Source organism: Zingiber officinale, chromosome 2A (assembly GCF_018446385.1).
Source record: "Zingiber officinale cultivar Zhangliang chromosome 2A, Zo_v1.1, whole genome shotgun sequence".
Taxonomy (NCBI): domain Eukaryota; kingdom Viridiplantae; phylum Streptophyta; class Magnoliopsida; order Zingiberales; family Zingiberaceae; genus Zingiber; species Zingiber officinale.
The window spans coordinates 156,329,361-156,345,999 of record NC_055988.1 but is presented as its reverse complement, the minus strand read 5'-3'; the positions used below and the strand labels follow the sequence as shown (position 1 = coordinate 156,345,999).

Here is a 16,639-nt window from a genome sequence, read left to right as displayed (position 1 = left end):
GTCAAGTCGTATGGTTGTGCCATACTTCTAGTCTGACAACGGGTGGTCCTGCCGTCCCATCAAAGAACATGCTCGGACTGTGGCAGCATGGTGTCAGGTAAGCTCTCTGACAAGTGCATACCGTGGTATGGGTTGTTGACACGTACGCACCTCGGTGGGCGTGCATCAGTTCCTTCTCCGTCCTATATAAAGAGGCTATTACTTCGCCAAAGGTACGCATAATACAAATTGGGCAGCCACTTTCTCCACCACTTACCTGACTTGAGCGTCGGAGGACCGTCGCCGGGACACCCCTCCCGGCTCGGTTTTGTTGCAGGTTCGCCGGAGCACTCGAGGATCCAGCAGAGAGCGCCACGTGCCCAGCGTCCGCTGACTCTTGGTTCGGACAGGATCAAAACTTATTCACAATATTCTAAATTATTAACTAATACCAAACAAATAGGATTATGCACAACTAAAATGATTAATAGAGATTCGCAATACACAGGAACTCCTATGTAATCTATGCACTCGATCACATTTAAGATCACGATTTAAGTTATATATTTGTACTGAAAAGGCAATCAAACATTTTATTAAAATATAAAATCATACGTGCTAAAGAAGATAATTACAAAAATAACAATTAAAAGAGTGCTCATGAACAATTAGAAGGGTAAAACAAGAGTAATACCATTTCCTCAGAAGACTGGAGGCACTAGGACGAAGTTGTTCTTGGAGAAATATATAGTAAATACAAAGACTGAAAGAGCACAAATCAATGCGGAAGCAAAAGTTGCAATGGCTACAATGTTTCTGTGTGCATCATTCCCTGCGGGGACATGCCACGCAACTGTCTTCACTGATCCAGCATTAGCATTCAATTCAATGAGTGTCCACAAACATGGCTCTAACTTCAAGCTTTTCGGCCTGCAACGTAGAAACAATTCTGGGCTTTCCAATTTGACTTTCATATAACCACTGCCATCAAGGGGCTGCAAGAAACCAGGCATTTAGAGGGTTTAGAGATAATCTTAGCAATTGGACAGGGTTGCAAAGCAAGTCATGCAAAATACTAGCATGCAGAAAAGGAAACGACCATGTTCAGCCAGTTTATAACTTGATTTGTGAAATGCTATTTAGCACATCTATTATGTAAAAGTGTAACAAAACTAACAAAATTGAAACATCAAGGCTAAGAGAACAAAGAAGGGAAGGAGGTACAGATGCAATAATAACAAAAAGGAAGGGAACCATTTGGCATATAACCATATTTCATAATTTTCCGTCCCCTCGGGATGGACTAGTGGCTAGTGCATGGGGTGTTGCCACAATAAGATCTGGGGGTCAAATTCTAGTTGGTAGCCAGATTCCTGCACTCCCCTATGCACTAGTCATTGTCTGGGCTAGTAACCCCCGTGATTTACCTCTTCCGTGTTAGCCTAGGGACGGGTTGGCGGAGACGTTGGGGGTGAGCAAATCGCCTTTTGCCACAATGTTTCATAATTTTCCTATCTTATAGATTAAGTAAATTTCTGCCAATAAAAAACAATTCTTTTGACATTATAAATAGCAATAAACCACCTACTAATAAATATGATGCATCTGTAATATTAGTTGATGTTTAAGAAAAGTATAAATAGAACTAACATGTGAATTTTCAGAGGTGCTGCATGGTGACACATTGGAGTTACTTCTGACGACTTACATTTTATTTTAACTTTTGATACAATTGACTTGTTTAATTGATGCCTAATTTTAAATCTAATAGTAAAAGCAATTGCTCATTCTAAGCCCATTAAATCAGTCCCTTTAAATGACCAAGATGAAATTTATACCGTAGTTAGAGTGAAGAAAGAAAAAATGACTGTACATATTTCTAGAAGAAATTAATCATATACAACGTATTTGTTATTCCAATAAGATTCTTCGATTTTAAACTCACCGGATATCTAGCATGAAGTGGAAGTTGTACTATAGTCTCAGCACTCGATGAATTTTCATTGCCAATGATCATATGAATCTCAACAATGGACCTGTTTGAAAGTGAAGAGGGCAGTTCTAAATTTTTATCGCCAAATACAGCCACATCTGAATAAACTGCAAAAATGATGAGAATGTAAATGATTGAACAAGAAAATAAAAAAATTGAAAATGACATGCAAAATGTAAGCACACTTTAGTTTCAGCAACCTTTGTGGTTAACAAGATGTTGTAACTCAAATGGATCGGCAAAGATACCAACTGGAAGTCTTTCAATGATAACTGCTTCGCACTCTTGAGTACCAACCAAAGAATTAATATCTGCTTGGTTCAAGAACCTCAAGGTGGAAATTATGTGTCGATGAGATCCTTCACCATTAAGTTTCCGATCAAGGTTCAAAATACCAAGAGTGCCAATATTACTAGCGAGCCCTTTACAGGTATCACTTATACCAAATTCTTGAGCTAAGTAACCATGAAAATCTGATTCAAATGTGGTACCATGTTGCAAGAATGAGCTTGCAAGATAAGGCCAGAAGCATGGCCAACAGCCAACAAATCTTGGACTATTATTTCCAGCAAGGTCAACATTTTCATTATAACTGTTGGCCTGTGATAAATGATCATATATACAGAATGTGAATCAAAGGAAAAGGAAAAGAGATGCTAAAAGAAAACAACAAGCTACTAAAATTCACAAATCAATCAAAATTAGATATCCACATTAAGCATGCAAATGTCGAACAACACTAGAAGGCCTGAACTGCAACATGTCGATGGAAATAAGCAAATTCCATATTGAACTTATTTGTGAAATTAGTACTACAGGATAATGCCCAGTAGGATGGTTTCAGGAACAAATAAAGTATTGCAGTTGCTATATTTGAATGGATTATATGGATATATTCTAGTGTTCATTGTGCATTGAAGATCTTTTACAATTGACTTTGCCTTGGTTTCAGTTACTCAATAAGGAGAACTTTTGCAATTGATGCAACTACATTTAGGTAAACTATTTATAGTTTTGAAGACATTCATATAGTAGCCAGTATTAAATCAAGGAATAATGGGATAGTTGCAGCTTCGACTACTAGATTCCCTATCCTTCTTCATTCTTGCCATGTATTGATCAGCAGGCAAACACTAACAGCACAAGTTAATCATTGGCTACAATCAACGGCCAAAATTATAATTCCATCCATAGGTAGGCGGTTATGCAGTCGATCCCACCTAATGGGAAAAGGCTTTGTTGTTGTTGTTGTTGTTGTTGTTGTTGTTGTAGGTAGGCAGTTATGCTAATTGCCAACCTATTTAGAAAGAAATTAATATACAACATAGAATCCAACAAAATACAATCTGAAAATACCAACAACATTATTGGTAAAACTACAGGTGTGATATTTAAAGAGCAGTAATTCAAAAACAAAAGAAGTGAATAAGTAGCAATGACAAATCCTGACCTTCGGAATTGATGGTACCATGAAGATAAACAAAAATAGGACAAAGTTCTTCATAGTGAGATGGCACATGATCCCTACATAAATCATAAATCTTTGTTAAAAGAGAATCACTGTAAAAGCAGAAGGGCGCAGAAATTTATCATTGTATCAAGTAGAAACACAAAATTTTCAAATTAAATCAAGGGCTAAGATATAGCAATCTACCATGCTTGATTGATATGACACTCAAATGGATATTGCGAGAGAGAGAGCTACTGAACGGCTTTGATACCAATTGATGTAGCAACAGAAAAACAATTTGGCAATTCACACTCAAAGAAAAGAAAATTGAAACTGTGTTAATTTAAATATATCTAATACATGGGATGTTTGGATCCTAACTCTTCTTTATAGATTGACAACAAGACTTATTCTTCGTCAAATAATGACTCAATTTTTCACAATAAAAATTCAAATTAACTTTTAAAAAATAAAATAATCTTTTAAAAATTGTCACGAAACAGGGGTATAATTCCGTTAGACCGAATGGTACCCTTTAGTGGCAATATAAGTAGGAAGACGGAACTCATTTAACCCAACACAAATATCAATGCAATACATAAATCGATAAACTACTAAATGTTAATGCATGTTCATGTGTACATACCAAAACTAAATGAGGTAAATATTTTTAACCAAAAATCAAAGGTTCAAAAAGAAAAGAAAAAAAAAACAAAACAATAGAAAAAGAAACCAAATAACACAATGTCAAGCAAGACAGACAAACTAGGATCTATGAGCAACGCAAAGGATAGCCAATGTAGCATTTCCTCTATTTGCTAACCTAGAAGTCAAAGAAAGCAGGTAGTGCGTACAAACTACTCCGTGGGTATAAACATCATAATTTATGGAGATTAAAGGAAACCTAAGATAATCAAATCTCACTACTAATTATTATTTCCATCACATATCTGGGAAATCATATCAAGTAACAGGTTAATGTCAATCTAAGAACATCCATATAGTCAATCTCTAATCCGGCTTGATAATATTAATACAAGTATGACAAAATATGAAACTAGCATAGTATGAATGGGTTCAAGTCATCTGACATTTGGAATTCAGAAATACAGTAGAAGCCAAAACTGAACTAGGCAACTTACAAAATCAGGACAAAGTAGAAGAAAGACAGCTGATGAGAAGGTGACAACATGGTGAAAAATTGAAGGATGGAGAAACTAGAGAAGAAAAGGATTGTTGTAGAACAAGACGAGATGAAGACAGCAAACAAGAAAAAATAAAGTTGAGTGAGAGGTTATGCCTGCTGAACATGAACAAACGGAATAGTCAAAACTAGACAGCTAATGTTTAACAAGCTTAAATTGGCTCAACAACCACATAATTCAACTACAGCTGAATGGACTCTGGAAACCACTTAGAATTCACAAATCACAAGTGCATAAACAAGTCTATGAGAACTAGGGTTCAGTAACACATCTAGGTCCTTTCTGACTAGGTCTAAGTGTCAATTCCTAAACCCACACAAGTAACAAGTTGGCTCATGAATTTGACAAAGTTGGATAAAGGATATGGGATAGAAAGTTGGAAACAATTTTTTACAGCTGCTGCAATAGATAATGCAGCATGAGAAAAAAAAGGTGTGATAATGGATATTCAAGAGACTAGTGTTGAAGGGCTTGTTATTAAAATTTATTATGATGATAAGTCATCCGGAAATACCCAAGTCCCAACGCTCCTACAGAAAAATGAAAAATTCTGGTTCATAACTAAATTTTTCTATATTTTCCTCCCGTGTTTCCAAATTGTTATGAGATCATGTAAGATTAATGCCAGAAAATATTATTAATCCAGTGCACAAATTCAAAATTGTCAAGATATTTGGAATAGGCCACCAAACCAACGCAAGAAAAGGTCTTTAGGTTTCAAGTGTATGATGACTAAATGACCTATGAACATGTGAAATGAGGTGATCTCAGTCCAAAACAAAACCAAGAATGAATCAGCCAGAAGCAAACCAATAGCTACAGCCAAGGCCAAGCAAACTGAATTAAAATCTAAAACCAGCACCTTCCTCTCGATCGAGTTCAAGGTGAAGATGGAACCTGTGAGAAAAGGAGTTGCGGTCCTTACTACATGGCATGTCCTACCATGACCCAAATAAATAGTCAAATTAAAAAGAGTAAGACAACAACTAAAGATGCACATTAATTTTTTTTATAGCTCAGAGATATCTCTTGCTTGCCTAGAGGTCCAAAACTCGAAAAAAAATCATAAATCGAAAGAATATCCCTAAACACAAAACTCATATATTTATAAATCACAAATCTCGAAAATCCAAAATATGAATCCCTAAACCTTAAAATCCATAATACAAATCTCATTACCAAAAACCACAAACCAAACTCTAATACCAATAAAATTGTCTCATTCCGGAAAGGTACCCCTTAGTGATAATATAAGTAGGAAGACAAAACTCATTTAACCAAACAAAAGTATCAATACAACAACAACAATCAAGCCTTATCCCACTAGGTAAGGTCGGCTATATGGATCCTTTTATGTCATAGGGCTCTATCCCCTATTATAACAACATCTATACTTAATAAATTTTATCTTGTTTTATTATTGCTAACCAAGTCTTTTTTGGTCTTCATCTTCCTCGTTTGATATGCGTGTTTGTCATAATTTCATATCACTTAACTGGAGCAATTATTGATCGTCTAAGTACATGCCCGTACCATCTTAAACGTGTCTCTCAGAGTTTCTCTCAATAAATGCAACTCCGACTTTCTCTCTAATGCTCTCATTTCTTATTCTGTCCATCCTTGTGTATCCACACATCCACCTTAACATCCTCATGTTTGCAACTCTCATCTTCTACTCATGTGCTCGAGTCATAGCTCAACATTTAGTTCCATATAACATAATAGATCTAACTGCGATTTTGTTGAACTTTCCTCTAAGTTTTAAAAGTACTTTACGATCACATAAAATATTCGATGCTTTCCTCCATTTTAACTATCATACTTGTATTCTATGTAAGACATCTCTCTCAATCCCTCCATCGTTTTGCAAAAATGACCGTAAATATTTAAAGCTCTCAGTTCCAAGCAACTCATCATCACCTATCTTAACAATTTGTCTCATTACATCTAATACTGATAAACTTAAATTCCATATATTCTGTCTTTATTCTACTAAGCCTAAAATTTTTCCCTTCTAGTATTTCCCACCAAGATTCTAGTTTAGCATTTACTCATTTACGTGTTTCATCTACATCAAGGTACTGTATTTTGAATGTGTGCAGTGAATTCGTCCATAATTAGTATAAAAAAATAGGAACTTAGAGTTGATCCTTGATACAACCCTTTCTTTATTGAAAATACTTCAGTTACTTCGCCTGAAGTCTTCACTCTGGTCGTTACATCCTCAAACAAAAATATCAATGCAATATACAAATCGATAAATTACTAAATGTTAATGCATGTATGCTTGTTCATGTATACATACCAATACCAAAACCAAATGAGGTAAATATTTTTAACCAAAAATCAAAGGTTCAAAAAGAAAAGAAGAAAAAATGAAACACCAAAAAGAGTAACCAAATAACTTGAAGTCAAGAGGAACTAGCAAGCTAGGATTTTTTAGCAATGATAAGGATAGTCAACATAACATTTCCTCTATCTACTAACTTGGAGGTCAAAGGAAACAAATAGTGAGTACAAATTCCTCCATGGGTATAAGAAAGATAGTACATAAAACATAATAATTTATGGAGATCAAAGGAAATGATAATCAAATTTCACTACTAATCACTCATATATTATTGGGTTTTATCCCCTACTATATCATCATCTATATTTAAATAAATTTTATCCTATTTTATTGTTGTTATCCAAATCATCTTTGGTCTCCCTCTTCCTCCTCGATTAATGAGCATATTTGCCATGGTCTCACATGACCGGAGCATTTATTGATCGCCTAAGGACATGTTCATACAATCCTCTAAATATGTTTCTCAGAGTTTTTTCTTAATATACGTCATCCCAACTAGTGTTTGATGTTCTTATTTTTTTATCATGCCCATCTTTATATATCAGCACATCCACCTTGACATCTTCATCTTTGTGACTCATTTTCTGCTCGTGTACTCACTTCATAGTCCAACATTCAACTCTATAAAACAACGATCAAATCAAATCTTTAATTTATTAAAGTTGATGCAATATTGAAAATTTTATTTATTTCTTTTAATTGTGGATACACCAATATGAAATTATCTTCAATTTATTTTCTACAAAAAAAAATTGCGTTATTTGTTTCATTGTTTAAGTTATTACACTTATATGGGGCAAAATATATTTTAACAAACTGCATTCAATGCAAAGGAAACAACCATAAATATCCCAAGTTAAATACTTAATATTTCTACAAAGTCTTTCAGTGTGTGTGTGTGTGTATTGCATAAATATGACATGTGCATACTATTACTAAGCATGACATATATAAACGGACTCAGAGATAGAAGAAAAATCATCATATTTGAAATAATGATTGATACATGTTGCACCTCCTGCTCTAAGCTAAAAGAAAGCATGCTATCTGTCCCAATTTGTTTACCTAAACAACAATAAAAAAATGTGTAATTAAATTTTAACTATATAATACCAAAAATCATACAAGTCGCACTAAATCTTACATGAGAAGGCTTCAAGGTTCCCTTTGATGGTACTCTCTCCCAGGTTTAGATGATTTAAGAAAAGATTTATGCTGAGTAACAAATTAAAGTTTAGTAACACATGCAGCATATTAGAATCACCTGTCCAAAGGAGTGTTTTCCAGAAACTTCATCTTCCTAAGGCTTAGAAATAGGTCAAATGGCTTGGTCACCGAAACAAGGTAAAGGAGAAAAAATTCAGTGCAAACCCTTTCTGCAATGAAGTAGGCGGAAAGAAAATTAGCACTATAAAGGTTCCAATTACATAAGAGAGTGCAGAAAATGATAAAGGGAAGACTACTATGCAGCATGAAACACTGCCTGTTGACATAGGCCATAGGATGGTGTAAGTTTGATTGAAAATCAAGATATATTCGACATGTAGCTGTTGCTAAAAAACAAGGTCAGGGAGAAGCAGAAGACTAAAATACATACTAGCACATAACGTACAAGGAATATTTTTCTCAAAATTTAAAGGGAGCAAGTGGCCAGCATCACATAAAACATCAAGAAGAAAATCACATATATAGCAAACTACCTCAGTAAAATATTCCTTAAAGAAATGAGAAACAATGAGCAAAGTATCCTAATTCCTAGTTACTGAAATGGCATTATAATTTTGGCTACAATCATGGCTGCAGACATACTTCACAAGGAAACCAACAAAGACAAATGTAAAATTATGTGACAAAAACTATCTTCAATCATATGCACTATGGAAATCCCACCCTTCCCTCCACTGGTGTTCACGGATGCAGCACATAAGTTTACAAGTCGCCCTGTATTTTATACAACCTTTGGAACAAGTTAAGACGTTCACACTAGCACTATCCATTCAGTTAATTGCAAAGGCATTCATTTGAATAGGATTTTGCAGTCCAAACGGGTAATTTATCTAATTTAAAGAAATGCTACGCTACTTACCCAGTAAACAAAAGGCAATATAATATCATACCACTTCTTGTCACCATCACCTCGTCCAAATTCCTAATAAAAGAAGCATCGTCTATATTTAGATTTAACATTTTTTTTTCCTTTCATAGAAGAAGGGAAAAAACAAAGGCAATGACCATACAGGCAATTGTTAAGAAACCGAAAAAGGAGCCCATCAGATCAGACATCCGAGAAGATCCCACAATTCAGCACCAGTTCCAACAACAACAAAAAAAACTGCAAGTTAGCAACCCTAGCTCGAAATGTTCATACAGATACCGCAACAATCAAAATGTAACAAATTTAGCATCAAAGTCGAACAAAAAGACAAGAAAAGAGAGAAATAGAGGAATACGAACCTAGAGATTGAGAGGAGACTACCGCCAAAACAATCTTTTGTTTTCTTTTTCAGACAACGCCTAGGGTGGATAGACTTTGGGTGAAGAACAAATATATCATTTGTTCAAATCCAAGCATCCGTGTTTTTTTTAGTTGGCCCTTATTTATCCATTGGAGGGCCTAACCATTGCATCATTGCCCAAGGAACAGGCATCCGTGTTGTTGCATAACCAATGGGTGCAAATGAAACAATGGGTGCAAATGGGTTCAAAAAGCTCACAAGCTAACTTGATTCATTTGCACCCGTAATAACCAATGACAAAAGCAAGCGGGAGGAAAATATTTTCAAGGGGTAACTATTTCAAAAAGCTCACAAGCTAACTTGATTCATTTGCACCCGTAGTAACCAATGATAAAAGCAAACAGGAGTAAAATATTTTTAAGGGGTAACTAGTTTTAGTATTGTATTTGAGGCAAAACAACCTAAACTTATCTTTCTAACATTGAGCACCCCCCCCCCCCTTTCCCTCCCTCCTATTGACAGCCCACCCACTTTTAAGCCCAAAAGAGATTTGGCCTATAACCTTGATCTACTATTTTTCTTTTAGATCCTTCTTTGAGATTGTCACACCCCGAGAAGTTCTAGCCAGAGAAAAATCCGATAACATCTGTCATGTACCAGTGACAATCTGAATCATTTCTACATCCACAGATATACATCAGCCACACACGACTGGAATATATACACAACCATGCAGCTTAAATTCAGCCCACTCGACTGTAACAACAAAAAAATACAACTACACATTTATATATATATCTAACAGCCCACTCGGCTGGATCAAAATACCAAAAACACAGCGAAAACGATAGAAAATCATTACAAACCAAAAACAAGACTGCTAACCGGCTAGACTTACACAACACAACAAACAATACAAAACACCACATCAGACACTCCGAAACCAAAACCTAAATTTACATTGCTAAGTAAACCAAAAACATAGACCAATTAAAGTATAAATGAAAACCAAAAACAGGTCTTCGGACGTGACGTGGGAACCGGCAGACAGGATACTCCAAGCGACTCCAAAAATCTACCTGCTACCTGAAATAGAAATAGCTCAACCGTGTGAGTTCAAAGAACTCAGCGGATATCAAGCTGGCATGCCTAGTAAGATATAACTATCAGTAATAATCATGGAGTACAGTCTTCTGATCAATAATAAGAAATGCAAACTGAAAAGATAACAAAAGAATAACTGTACTCACCAGGACCTCCTATCCAGATGTAAGGGATATCAGACCAGATATATAATGTCTCCTGTATGCATGTCAATCATATGCAACACCAAAATGCAGCAAACAAATTGCAGCAATCACAAACAATAAATGCAATCAATGCATATGATGCAAAAATGACATGTGTCACCCCTGACATCAATCAGTCATCTCACACGCGATGGTGAGACCGAGTGGGTAGAGCTATGACAACTATGCTATCATCACTGCTCCTGAGTGATCGAGTGGACAAGATGCTGACGGAGTACACCTATCCTCCTACCCCAATCAGAGTGGAGGAGCGCAATGCTCTCGTCTCCCTGAGACAGTCCAGAGGAGGAATCCCTGTCGTGCTACCACGCTGCGTCACGCTACCCATGAGTGGACCAGCAGAGCACTGGCAGAGCAAACTGCCACACACTCTGCCTGATATACCACTAACCCATGAGTGGTTGTGTGTGCAGATCATGTAACTAACTGACGGTGTGCTCAACAATAATAGAGCCGACAATCGCACAACATACGATCATGTAAGATGGTGCATGACACTAAGCATGTAAATCCTAGCCATAATCACCTCCACATAATATATAGCAAACAAGAAAATAAATCATACTATAACCTAGATATCACAGATCTAAGTACACATGCCAGATAATAAAATCTAGAAAACTAGTCCTATACTCAGTGAAACCAAGTATGTCACTTCCTCTAGGAACTAAGGTACACAAGGCAATAATTAAGAGATATAAACATGGATACATAACAAGCAACAAACAGAACATACTATAGATATCAAATAATGACATACCCAGGGCAAATCTAAGCATGATCACTGCTACTAGCTATAAATTACTACGCATATCAAAGTAACAATATCATAAAAAATAAGTCAAGAGATACCCGCCTCAAAAAGAAGATCGAATCAAACCAAATCCGACATCGAGACACTCGTCTCGAATCAGAATCCTACATCAATCAATATATATATTTTATTTAGCTAAATTCATATGAATTAAACAGTTAAATAAAACACCCAAACCTAATTAGAAAAAACCCTGATCGATCGTAGACATTAACCCTACCTAAATTTAATTCATCGGTCAACTAGGGTTAGTTTCCTTAACCCTAATCGTACCACTATTCAATTAGATTAAAATCTATACATAATCAACCTAATACAAACTAACCAACTTGTACAATCCATTACCACTAACGCAATCCAGCGTAACAATGGAATCACCTCTAAAACTCACCTAAATTTAGATGTATCACTGTTGATCCAAAGTTGAAGACGTTGGCTGCGAGAACTGGTAGCTGGTGCAAGGTGAGGTGGCTGATCTCCCAAACAAAATTTCCCTAAACATTCCACACTTGATTCAGATTAAGTTAAACATGAATCAATTCAACAACTCACCCACCTTTGCCCTCTCTGTTGAATCACAGCCGGAGATCCGTGCTGTCGGAAAACAATGACCGGAGCAGAAGATCTGGTGGTTGCGACTACTGGCGCTAGGTCAAGATGGTGGCGCCGGCTCAGAGCAGAGGAAGACGGATACAAGCGGAATCAGACCAAGAAGAAAGAGGCGGTAGTGCATAGAAGCTAGGGCTTGGGTGTGGCTGTTGTGCTGCCAAATCGCAGCAGAGGAGGGCGATCTGTGCCGGCGCTAGAGCACAGGGGAGGCGGCGATCGCTCTAGGGCAGAGACGCGCGAAAATAAGGACTGCTGCCGGCGGTGCTCTCGTGGCGATCGGCGCGGTGAGAACCTCCGCGACAAGGAGACGACGGCAGGGGGGATCGGCGAAGAGGAGAGGGAAAGAGGAAAGGTTCGGGAATAGGTAGCGGCGGCGCGAGATGAAGAGAGGAAGGGTTCGGCGGTGGTGAGATGAGGAGAGGAATTCGGCGAAGAGAGGGGAGGAGTTCGGCGTCGCGCGAGGGGAGAAGGAAGGGATCGGCTTGGGAGAGAAAAGGAAGAAAATAAGAAAAAATAATAATATTATAACCTTCGGTAATTAATTAAACTTAGGTTAAACTTCCACAATCTAACTCATTATTTTTTTTAAGATATTTCAAACAGATTATTTCTAATAATTAAATTTTTAAAAAAAAAATTAAAAATTTTTTAAAAATTTTATTAAAATTATTCCTCAAATAATTTTACTATTTTATTATTATTTAGATGTCATATTTTACAAAGATAATTTTAAATAACTTTTTAAAATGTTAAAATATAGATATTATTTGAGATCCATATTTAGGATATTATCATTCTTTAAATATCATTCTATATAACTTTCTAGAATATTATGTTGTAGTATCATGTAAAAACTCTATAGAAAGGGTGAATGGCATTTTTAAATTGTAAAAAAAAATAGACTATTTTGAAAGACTATTTCAAAAGGATGTTTTGAAATCAGATATGCAACGGATAGAATATTGATTTTCAATGGTAATGTTAATTTTAAAATCAAACGTGTTTTCTAAATACTAAAGAAAATAAGTGCAATGATAAGATAGAAGAGACACAAATATTTAATATAGATCAGAAACTCCACGGCCTATGATTTGTTAGGTGAAATACTCCTTAATATAAAAATCTTTTTATAATTATTAAGAGGCGAAAAATCATTTTACAAAGTCATAATTATAGTATTAAAATTTTTTAGCTTTAAAAAAGATTTGAAATTTAGCATAAAAGCAACAAAATCGTAAAACAAGCAATTAAGAACATGATAGTTGTTTTAATAAATCATAATATAAAAATATTAAACTGACTAAAAAATATGAGGACTGTGTTGCCTGTAGAGAGCTGATATAAGGAAGTAATGCGCGAACATTAAAAGTTTGTTGACATCCTAATTGAGCAACATCAAGCCACTATTTATAGACGTTGTTAGGTATGATTTGGTCGACCAACTTGGTCATTCTAGTCAACCAAACTGAGAGGTTTAGTCATTATTAGTTATCTGAATATTGGTTGACTAACTTTGTCATTCTGGTTAATCAACTGATCTAGTTGATCACTTTCTGCATATTGATCGAGTAAACGGACTGCCACATGCACCACTTCATCTAGATCAACTGCTTACTAATCATTTGGTCGATCAATCTACACACCTTGGTTGACTAACTTGGATAAGTTTCACTAACTGAGAAAGTGGTCAACTACATCTGCAAAAATGATCAACTAATTATGTATGACTTTTCCGTTGATTGTATCTTTGGCCGTGTATTTTGGTTGTTTGGGCATGTGATTGACCAATTTGGCAAATCAAAATTATTTTATTTCAGCCAAATTATATGTTGACTGTAAAATTCTAGTCAATTAATCGATGGCATCAAATCAAAAGTCTAAAATTTTCTTTTGACTATGTATCTATGTTATCAACTAAATTTTGCAATTTGGTCAACGAATTAATTATTTTTGTAAATATTAACAATTAAATATAGAATATAATCAGAAGGAGCAACTATTTATAGCCGAGTTGACCTTAGTTAATTGTTTGTTAATTTTGACTTTGGAACAACTGTCAAGTACCTAGGTTGCAAGAAAACCACTCACATCCCAAGGTTAGGAATCGCTCCCTCATAGCCTTTTTTGCTAGAAGGTCTATCTGGTATTTAGTTGTCCTCAATTTACCAATACTCCTCATGTGTCTAGTGTTTAGTAGTTCTAAGACTTCTTACATGTCAAATGTGTGCGGTCCTCTTGATTCATTATTTGAACTTTTATCCTATCTATTAAATATCCAATCCTCTTAAACTTTTTGGACTTTTCTCCTATTTGCAAATGTCAGGTCTTTTATTCATTTAGACTTTTCTCATGTTTATCAAACGTCAAGTACTTTGGACCCATTTGAACATTCCCATTGCTCTTATATTATACCTATCAAGTTCTCTTACATCTGCACACTTAACACACGTATTAAATTACATAAAAATTAATTTTAAATCATTTGTCATATATCAAAGTACCGATTCGGCTACTTAGTTCTTATTTGTATCAATAATCTTCTATTTTTTTTTATATTTGACAACCCATTTAAAGTTAATATAAATATTACAATAAAATTAAATTTATAGGCAGGCCTCCATTTATCGGTATTACAATCCATTTATATCTGATTCTTATATAAGGAGGCTTCGATCATAAATATAAACACACACAGCAAGCAAAGTAAAAGCTCTCTATTTTTCTTCCTCCTCCTCTGTCATGCATCTCCTGCTCGGCGAAGTGTCGTGGTAGCATTCGGGTACCACTCAGCTCACCGTGACCACCAGTGCTTGGTCGGATTCACGGTCGACCGTTATATCCTGGAAACAGACGATCCTTGTAAGCCTCGAAACACAGTCGGAGATGGGCGAATTTGTTTCAAAGAAACTGCGACTCGCAGGTCTTGGTCAGCTCGCCTGGTCGGTCTCTTTGTCAGACCGACAACCTTCTCTGCCCGCTTGGGATCTTCGTCAGGCCTGTCAGCTCGCCCGGTCGGTCATTCTCTTTGACAGCCCAACTTGTTTGCTTCACTCAGCCTACCTGCTCGACCCGCCCGACCTCTTTGACAGTCCACCCTGTCTGCTTCGATCGGCCTGTCTGTCGACCGGTCTTTCTGCTCGACTCGGCCGACCTCTCTGACAACCCGACCTGTTTGTCGCCCGATCTGTCTGCTCGACCCAAACGGCCTCTCTTACTCGACCTGTTTGCCTCATCCGACCGATCTCTCCTGTTAGGTCTGTCTGCTTCGTCCAACCGACCTCTTTGCTCAGACGCTCTGCTCACTTAGTCACTCTGAGATTGACACTTGGATAAAAATCAGTCCCTACAGACAGCTTGAGATCATCTGTTCAGGTCAGCTTAATTGTAAGTAAAATTTAAATTCTTTGTAATTTTTAAATTCAACTAAGTCCCTTAAAAATCTCCGAAAATAGATTATTTGTATTCCAACAATCATGATGTGGTCATTCTTAAGCCTCATATGTCAAAGACGAATCTAGTCGAATTGTTCTAAGAACGACTTTACATTGCCCCGGGACATGTCTAGTCCTAATGATGTAAATGTAACAAAAAGGCATATGAATAGTTCTCAATCTTGGAATAGAGAAATGGATGACAAACTAAAAAATCCGTAAAGCGACATCTATGTCGAGTCACTGATAGAGGGCGTACATTATAAAACGATGAGGTAGCCAGAGCTTAGCTTGACCCCAAGTGGTAGAATGTAACCCATGACAACTTTGTACAAATGTTGCTAGGTGCACTGAGATGGACAGAACTAAAGAAGGTGACTGTGGGTGGTCAATGACCATGAAAGAAATGTGAATACATAGTGCCCATGGTCAAATCAGAAAATTGGATAGATAGAGGCTCAGTAAAAAGGGAAACAGATAAAAGTGTTCATCAAGGGACGACAACCCAGGTGATCTCTAATGATGGCAAGGATCAAAATGATGTCCATGCAACCTACCCTAGCGTCATATGTAAACTAGTTAACCTAAGGTTGTTGTAAAACTCTGAATACCCATCAAGGTTAATTGATTGACTACATCAAATTATAACCTATGGTATCCATAGCATCCCTACAAAACTTAGAGATAAATGGGTGGCTCAAATAACAAGCAATAATGATTTAATAAACCCATCGGTTAAATTGTTGCCTCATTTCCTCAATCAGGAAATGAGGATTGGTACTAGGCATGGTAATGAAGGGTACTTGGGATTATTCCTCCTCATGATCATTTATTTATACACAATATCTAGACTTAACAAATGCATATGATGTCATGTGGTGCAATAAAAATGAGATTAGTCTAACTCAATGAAAAATAGAAAGCTATTTAGCTACTAATTGCATGCGACAATACGGTACCACAAACGGGTCTCGTGAGCGGTCAAAGTACATAGATAGTCATTTTCTACTGACAATAACACATTACCACGAACAAGACTTGT

The 16,639-nt window shown here is 36.3% G+C and overlaps 1 protein-coding gene across 11 annotated transcripts; it reads right to left on the bottom strand.

Annotated features, from left to right (window-relative positions):
• Window positions 1-545: 545 nt before the first annotated feature.
• Window positions 546-12,660, bottom strand: LOC122042866 (phosphatidylinositol-glycan biosynthesis class X protein-like). 11 transcript variants are annotated; one of them, XM_042603225.1, is made up of 9 exons: window positions 12,114-12,660; window positions 11,949-12,051; window positions 8,242-8,353; window positions 8,122-8,157; window positions 7,984-8,042; window positions 3,423-3,496; window positions 2,173-2,572; window positions 1,925-2,079; window positions 546-974 (listed from the first exon to the last, which is right to left on the bottom strand). In XM_042603225.1, exons 6-9 carry the CDS (start codon window positions 3,489-3,491, stop codon window positions 681-683), a joined length of 918 nt encoding a protein of 305 aa, XP_042459159.1. In that variant the 5' UTR covers window positions 3,492-3,496; window positions 7,984-8,042; window positions 8,122-8,157; window positions 8,242-8,353; window positions 11,949-12,051; window positions 12,114-12,660; the 3' UTR covers window positions 546-680. The 11 variants fall into 11 exon arrangements, with proteins under 11 accessions (XP_042459159.1, XP_042459157.1, XP_042459153.1 ...); XM_042603223.1 differs by lacking the exons at window positions 11,949-12,051; window positions 12,114-12,660 and adding exons at window positions 9,064-9,126; window positions 9,215-9,934; XM_042603219.1 differs by lacking the exons at window positions 7,984-8,042; window positions 11,949-12,051; window positions 12,114-12,660 and adding exons at window positions 9,064-9,126; window positions 9,215-9,941 and having other exon boundaries at window positions 8,122-8,192.
• Between the last annotated feature and the right edge of the window lie 3,979 nt (window positions 12,661-16,639).

Excerpts from the sequence above, each read along its gene's own strand:
- LOC122042866 (XM_042603218.1), bottom strand. The coding sequence starts at position 8,230 with ATGCTGCATGTGTTACTAAACTTTAATTTGTTACTCAGCATAAATCTT. Across the intron at positions 2,080-2,172 it reads ACATCTTGTTAACCACAAAG|TTTATTCAGATGTGGCTGTA; the intron begins GTTGCTGAAACT and ends TCATTTTTGCAG. Across the intron at positions 975-1,924 it reads CACTTCATGCTAGATATCCG|CCCCTTGATGGCAGTGGTTA; the intron begins GTGAGTTTAAAA and ends GGTTTCTTGCAG.